Source organism: Oncorhynchus kisutch, linkage group LG21 (genome assembly GCF_002021735.2).
Source record: "Oncorhynchus kisutch isolate 150728-3 linkage group LG21, Okis_V2, whole genome shotgun sequence".
NCBI lineage: Eukaryota > Metazoa > Chordata > Actinopteri > Salmoniformes > Salmonidae > Oncorhynchus > Oncorhynchus kisutch.
In genome coordinates, this window is record NC_034194.2 from 26,796,004 (window position 1) to 26,804,207 (window position 8,204).

General features: G+C 43.4%; 1 protein-coding gene across 1 annotated transcript; it reads right to left on the minus strand.

The window, feature by feature from the left end:
* Positions 1-4,561: 4,561 nt before the first annotated feature.
* gpr6 (G protein-coupled receptor 6) lies at positions 4,562-6,693 on the minus strand. Its single transcript, XM_020455593.2, has 2 exons — positions 6,490-6,693; positions 4,562-6,027 (listed from the first exon to the last, which is right to left on the minus strand). The coding sequence occupies exon 2, from the start codon at positions 5,998-6,000 to the stop codon at positions 4,990-4,992; it is 1,011 nt and encodes a 336-aa protein (XP_020311182.1). The 5' UTR covers positions 6,001-6,027; positions 6,490-6,693; the 3' UTR covers positions 4,562-4,989.
* Positions 6,694-8,204: the final 1,511 nt, after the last annotated feature.

Genomic DNA, 8,204 nt, shown 5'->3' on the forward strand with positions numbered 1-8,204 from the left:
GTGTGTGTGTGTGTGTGTGTGTGTGTGTGTGTGTGTGTGTGTGTGTGTGTGTGTATTGAGCACATTGATCTCCCAAGAGAGAGGAGGTGGACTGATCATAACACAATCAGTAGACCAATCGCTTGGTATCGACAGAGAAGTCACACAATCTTCCAGCATGTCACCTTGACCATTTCACCGAGGGATGGACATCCTATGCAGCAGAAGGAACCAACAACTATACTGTCCTGTAGCACCCCAGAGACAAATAATCACTCAATCAGATCAACTAGCTCTTTATGGAAGGCAGCAGATCTTGACGAAACAGAAAGCCATACAGCATATCAAGGGAATAGCAGCCTGGAATGCAAACTGAATAGCACTCTGTTTTACTGATGTTTCAGTGGAATCCAGGCAACAAACATATACACACCTAAGTAAATCAGAGAAACCAACTACAGATGTTGGACCTTCATTTGAGCCAGTTTTCTATATAAGGAAAATAATCCTGAAGCAACAGGAAATGTGAGTTATTATGTGCATTATAATTAATGGACATTTTTGTAGGGGTTGATACATTTTTCGTAAGGGAAAATCAAGTCTGATATTTCAAAGTAAAAATTACAAACTTCAGAAGCCTTTTAAAGCCTCAAATACACTACAAATGTAAAATGTCCTGTATTGCAGGAAGGTTCTCCTGCAACAGGGTGATCAAATGTAGATCCTGCATCTGTACAGTACTATATCTGTGATGTGTAATAGCTCCATCATCAGTAACATTAGCATTAGATTCCCCCATAATGCTAATTAAAGTTGAGTATTAATACTGTGGCTATGAGCAAACATAGAGATTGCACTGAGTGCTACTGTGCCTGGGACTACATAACACCCTCTCTCTCCAGCCCTACCTCCTTCCACCTTCATTAGGTAATGACTTTCATACAAGAGTCTGAGCACAGCAATCACTGACTGGTTTAATGTGGGTAAGGTTAATGTAGAGTTGGAAATGTAGATTACACTAACTAAGCGAGAGAGAGAGGCACAGGGAGAGCAAAATTGTATACAGTGGTTTGACATTAGAGGACTAGCAGATTGTGTGCAGTCCATTCAGCACTACTAGAGCCCAATGCATCTTCAGCACCACGGACAGCACCCAACCTACTTACACTGAACATGATTTTAGTACTGAGCAATTAACTTAGTCCGAATGACCATAATAATGCAAGTCTGTGCAGTGAGAGAACTGAATAAAACCTCAACAGCGGTGGATTGAAGAGGGGACTAGTGAAATGTAGGAGTGGATCTTAAGAGTACCTCCTGCCTTCAAGAGAAGAGGACATTGGTTGTCACTGCTGCTCTCACTCACAATCTGAGACTTCATCCACCTTTGTGCTGTAGCCTTCACAAAAGTGTCCCCTGTCGAGTCTGTGGTGTGGTTGTTATTTAGTTAGGCCCGCCTACGCATGAGCGAGTTATAAAGCGATGACTCTGCGATGTTATAAAGCGCAAACAAACAGGCGGCAAGGCAGAGCACTTTGGATGAGGACACCCTTAAGTGACTTGACTCGGTTAAAAAAAGATGGAACATCTGTCCAGGTACAGATTTCACTACAATGAACAAACATCTCAAACTACACGGTCCATTACCTGCGTGCGGCAACCTTTCCTCCAGTTCTCATTGCACCGCACAGAGCACAAACGTCAAAGGTGCGATCTTATATCGATCGACTTTCGATAAGTCTGTGGCCCTCAGGACTGATGTGACATTAAGCCTAGGCCTACTGCCGAATAACCAAATCAAACGGGTAATAGCCTACAATTCAAAAAACCGAGAGGAAAACTTGTGAATCAGTCACGTCAACAGTAATTAGAGGAACACAGTTGGGAAGCGCGTGTTAAAGCCATTCACGAGTAGGAGAGATATATGATTGTTCAAGCAGGGTCCTGGTACGCTCGTCCTCCATCCCTCGCGGCCGTTGGACGTCATCACCGCGCGGGATGGATGTCTGTTTAAACAGGCTTGCAGATAAACTATTGTGCGGGAGCGTTCCGAGGCTGCGCAGACTCCTGTTCGGTTTAATCAGTGGTTATCAGGAGTCATCCCGAAGGAGTGATGCACCAACAGACTGCCTCATAGTAGGGTATCAATGGGGCCACACACACAGAGAGCGATTGGGAAATTACTTTCACTGGAATATTAAAACGTTTGTCATGCTAGATAACCAAAATGAATATCTGTTGAACATTAGCATATCAGTCTAGTTCAGTGAGACTATCTTATGCATGTGTGGTAGACCTTTCTCAATGCATGTGGTCATATAGGCTAATATCGTTAATAACATTATCTTATCAAACCAAAGTGGATGTGTCCGTACAGAGTTACATTACCGACACTGTGGGTCTGCCCAATACAGAGGGTTCCGTTCAGCGCAGCTGTGACTGTGATGTTGGAACGCCTTGTCCTTTTGGCTAATGCTAGATGTAATTAAGTATACCATTGCCAACTTACAGTAACTAACAGCCGTGCTTGACTCATTTCCCCCCCAGCTTGACGGTCTCTTGGTGATGTCACACCTGCAGGTCGTGTAGGCCTATACAGTGGTGTAGAGTACAAATACTAAAAAATATTACTGAAGTATTTTGGGGGGTATCTGTACTTTACTATTCATATTTTCGACAACTTTTATTTAATTTACATTCCTAAAGAAAATATTAGCTTTTTTAACACACATGGAATTATGTAGTAACCAAAAAAGTGTTATTAAACAAATCAAAATATATTTGATATTTGAGATTCTTCAAAGTAGCCACCCTTTGCCTTGTTGACAGCTTTGCACACTCTTGGCATTATCTCAACCAGCTTCATGAGGTTTGTTAAAAGTGTTAAAAGTTCATTTGTGGAATTTATTTCCGTCTTAATTCGTTTGAGCCAATCAGTTGTGTTGTGACAAGGTAGGGTTGGTATACAGAAGATAGCTCTATTTGGTAAAAGACCAAGTCCATATTATGACAAGAACAGCTCAAATAAGCAAAGAGAAATGATAGTCCATCATTAATTTAAGACATGAAGGTCAGTCAATCCGGAACATTTCAAGAACTTTTAAAGTTTCTTGAAGTGCAGTTGCAAAATCCATCAAGTGCTATGATGAAATTGGCTCTCATGAGGACTGCCACAGGAAAGGAAGTCCCAGAGTTACCTCTGCTGCAGAGGATAAGTTCATTAGAGTTACCAGCCTCAGAAATCAGCAATTAACTGCACCTCAGATTGTACCTCACAGAGTTCAAGTAACAGACACATCTCAACATCAACTGTTCAGAGGAGACTGCGTGAATCAGGCCTTCATTGTCAAATTGCTGCAAAGAAACAACTACTAAGGGACCCCAATAATAAGAAGAGACTTACTTGGGCTAAGAAACACGAGCAATGTTATTTAGAATTCAAGGCACACTTCACCAGCATGGTTTCCACAGCATTCTGCAGTGATACGCCATCCCATCTGGTTTGCGCTTAGTGGGACTATCATTTGTTTTGCAACAGGACAATGACCCAAAACACACCTCCAGGCTGTGTAAGGGCTATTTGACCAAGAAGGAGAGTGATGGAGTGCTGCATCAGATGACCTGGCCTCCACAATCATTGGACTTCAACCCAATTCAGATGTTTTGGGCTGAGTTTGACAGCAGAGTGACGGAAAAGCAGGCAACAAGTGCTCAGCATATGTGGGAACTCCTTCAAGACTGTTGGAAAAGCATTCCTCGTAAAGCTGGTTGAGAGAATGCCAAGAGTGTGCAAAGCTGTCAAGGAAAAGGATGGCTACTTTGAAGAATCTCAAAATTAAAATATGTTTAGATTTGTTTAACACTTTTTTTGGTTGATGATTACATATGTGTTATTTCATAGTTTTGATGTCTTCACTGTTATTCTACAATGTAGAACATTGTAAAAATAAAGAAAAACCCTTGAATGAGTAGGTGTGTCCAAACTTTTGACTGGTACTGTACAGGCTTCTTTATAAATTATGTCTGAGTGTTGGAGTGTGCCCCTGGCTATCTGTGAATGAACGTGTTATTTTTTTTATTAATGGTATCGTTTGGTTAATATAAGGATTTGGAAATTATTCATACTTTTACTTTTGATACTTAAGTATATGTTAGCAATTACAATTACTTTTCGTACTTAAGTTTATTTTTAAAAGCAAATACTTTTGACTTTTACTCAAGTAATATTTTACAAGGTGAGTTTAAAATGTTATATTTAAGTATCTTTACTTTTACTCAAGTATAACAATTGGTTATTTTTTCCACCACAGGGCTTACATACATTGGAACCGTCTAATGGGCAAATGCACGTAATGTAGGTCGACTCTATCAATGCACAATTGTGTGTCTCTCTCTCTCTTTCGCAAGCCATTCTTCGGCACTGACTGAGTCAATGTGCCATTAGCCTAACTAAACAGCCACCCGGGGGAGGGGGGGGGGGGGGGGGGTCATGGAGGGAGGAGAAAGGAAAACACCGAGTGAAAAGACACGAGGACACTTTTAGAGAAACACGTGGCAACCAAACACGTGTGGCGCTCACTGATTCAGTTCTTATTTTCTCATTTTATTCATATACTCATCTCTTATAAAATGTACACTATAGACACCTTTACAAAATAGAAAATGACCCACATTACTGACAAATACAAAGTACAACTCCAACATATATATATAGGCCTATGCAATACTGCTTTGGCATTTCAAATACATAATAAAGTGCTCGTTTTTTTCATATTTTTTAATATAAATACATTCATGATGACGTTTTTCTTTTCATCACAAAAGGTGTTGTTCACAGCATTTCAGACGGACTGTGTCCTGGTCTTCAGTTGCAATAAAGTGCAGATGCTTATGTTAGATATACATTTGAGCGCCGAATCCACTTGTTTAAAGCATTTACAGTCAACTGAAAGCGAATTGTCGGTGGCCAACACACAAACACACTGTCATCAGAGTTCACTCAGCACCCCTCTAAACTTCACTGGGTGACCTGGAGCGGTAGGCTACGTTGGTCTGAAAGCAGCCGCAGAAAAGGACGTAGAGCGAGCGCTGGATCTCGGCATTACGGTAGGCGTAGATGATTGGGTTGATCATGGAGTTGTAGGTGGCCGGAAGCAGCGTGGCGTACGTGTACACCAACGGGTATTCGCGCTCTCCCACCAGGCAGTAAATAGCGAAGGGCAGCCAGCTAGCGCCGAAGGTGCCCAGGATGATGGCCAGCGTGGACACGCCCTTCTTGGTGGCCACGTAGTGCGAGGCAGTGAAGAAGTGCTTCTGAAGAGCGATCTGGTGCGCGTGGTGGCATACGATCTTGCAGATCTTGAAGTAGAGAGTCAGCATGAGTATGAAGATGACGAAGAAGGAGACCGCCAACAATGTCACGTTGCTGCGAGTGAGCGGGCGCACGATGCTGCACGAGTTCGGGTCGTCCAGACAGTTCCAGCCCAGCACGGGTAGCAGGCCCAGGCACATAGACACGCCCCACGTACCCGCCAGCATCAGGTGCACATAGTGGAGCGTCTTCTCCGAGAAGTAAGTCAGTGCGTTGTAGAGAGAAAAGTACCGGTCCACCGTTATAGCCAGCAGGCTACTGATGGACGCCGTGAAGGAGGCCACTAGGAACCCAACAGTAATAAGACTGATAGTCTCTGAGGAGATGACATACTGGAACACGAAATTGAGGATTAATCCCATGCCTGCCAGTAAATCCGCAGTGGCCAGGCTCCCTATGAGAACGAACATGGGGGTGCGCATGGTGGGTGTATAGAAGATGATAGCCACCACGATGCTGTTCTCACAGGCGATGACGGTGCCCGACATGCAAAGCATGATGTCCCACGGGTTGATGGGGAAGTCCTGCGGGGCGGCGGAGAGTTCCAGGCTGCCGTTTCTCTCTGGATAGTTGGCCTCCATAAACGGGAAAGCCTTTCCAGCCAACGTGGCTGTCGCCACAGTGTCGTTACCGAGGAAAGTCTCGTTCATGTCTGCGCATGTGTCACCTTTTTCCTCCTGAAGAGAAAATTACACAGAGAGAGAGAGAGAGAGATTGCAATTTAGTTTCACAATTGCCATATGTAAAAATATGCAATGCCTAGAGACAGCAGGGTAGGAGCTATCCGTGGTGCGGAAACGTGGGCAACTCATGCAGCGGCTAAAAACGCCAAACCTGAATCATGAAAAACTCATAAAAGACAGATCTAAAACTGTTATGACATCACGGTAATATTATCCAAAAGCTTGTGTCCAACTTTTGAGACCTCATGAAGAGCAGTGCCCGAGGAGCTATCCATGGTGCTGAAACTTGAAACGGAATAATAGGCTATGATCGTGGATAAAAATGCACCCCTGTCCCACTTAACTCCCAATAACGAAACAAACTGATACACAATATTATCAAAACTCAATAAAGTAGCACATCGTCTTTTCACCAAGTTTTAGTTTCCATGTGAAATGGTAATGTAGATTACATACCTCTCCGTTTTACACAGAGCTTTCGGAAAAAAATGTATTTGTAGAAAATCACAACTGTCCCTTTCCTCGAAATAGCTCAGGTAAAGCCCTCGGCTTTGTTCCGTTTCCCTCGCATAGGCGAGACACCAAGGGCAGGTGCGACCTGAAGCATTGACTGGCGCGGGGGAGAGGGACAAGAGCGCGAGAGCCAGAACGGTAAAGACTGACGTTTGCAAGCGGTGGAGCGCTATTAAACCCAAGTGACGTCAGGTCACATACTGTAGAGAGAGAGAGAAAGAGAGAGAAGAGATGCAGACATGAGAAGGCCGACCGCGATCACACGCTCAAGATTAAACGTGTAGACCATGCAGCGGCTCTCTGCCCATGAAGACTTCACAGCGCACGGCCAAACAGATCACCGTCGGACTAATGCTAATTTCACTTGGTAGACTCTTTCTTGAAGTAAAAAAGATGAAATGGCACATTTCTTATATCAGAAAGTTACTGGTTGCGGATAGGCCCTAGTCAAAGTAATCCAGTCCTGAAAGGTGTAAGAGGGATGAAGCGTGTGTGTCAGGATACATTTGTGTGCGTGTGTGTGATGTGTGTGGAAGTGCTTGTGTTGAAACTGCATTCTCCGTGTACGGCTTTCTAGATGTTGTAACCGAACCATCCTTTTTGGTCCACTATTACCACTACGAGATTCTGAGGAACGGAGTGGCTTTTCACTTTTCAATTCACATTACAACCCTGCCTTACCCTTCGTTGTGGCTGGCAACACAACATTCTTGGTCTGCTGCTCAAATTGACCATACATACAGTGGGGCATAAAAGTATTTAGTCAGCCACCAAATGTGCAGGTTCTCCCACTTTAAAAGATGAGAGAGGCCTGTAATCTTCATCATAGGTACACTACAACTATGACAGACTAAATGAGAAAAAAAAATCAGAAAATCACATTGTAGGATTTTTAAATGAATTTATTTGCAAATTATGGTGGAAAATAAGTATTTGGTCAATAACAAAAGTTTATCTCAATACTTTGTTATTATACCCTTTGTTGGCAATGACAGAGGTCAAACGTTTTCTGTAAGTCTTCACAAGGTTTTCACACAGTGTTGCTGGTATTTTGGCCCATTCCTCCATGCAGATCTCCTCTAGAGCAGAACATAATGCCACCTAATAGTCTGATCAAGTATAGCCTACTGATAACAACCACAGCTTGAGGTAGACTGGGGAAGCCAGCGCTCTGATCCCATCTTTATTTTTATTGAACCTTTATTTAACTAGCTAAGTCAGTTAACAAATTCTTATTTACAATGACGGCCTTCCCCGGCCAAACACTAAACCGGACAACGGGCCCTATGGGACTCACAATCACGGCCGGTTGTGATACAGCCTGGAATCGAGCCAGGGTCTGTAGTGACGCCTTTAACACTGAGATGCAATGCCTTAGAAATCTGCACAACTCGGGAGTAGTGAGCCTGCAAAAACGTCAAGTCATGTTTTTATAGCCTAAGCTGCACTACATGACCAAAAATATGTGGACACCTGCTCATCGGACATATCATTCCATAATCATGGCCATTAATATGGAGTTGGTCCCCCCTTTGTTGCTATAACAGCCTCCACTCTTCTGGGAAGGCTTTCCTCTAGACGTTGGAAAATTGATGCTGGGACTTGCTTCCATTCAGCCACAAGAGCATTAGTGAGGTTGGGCACTGATGTTGGGCGAT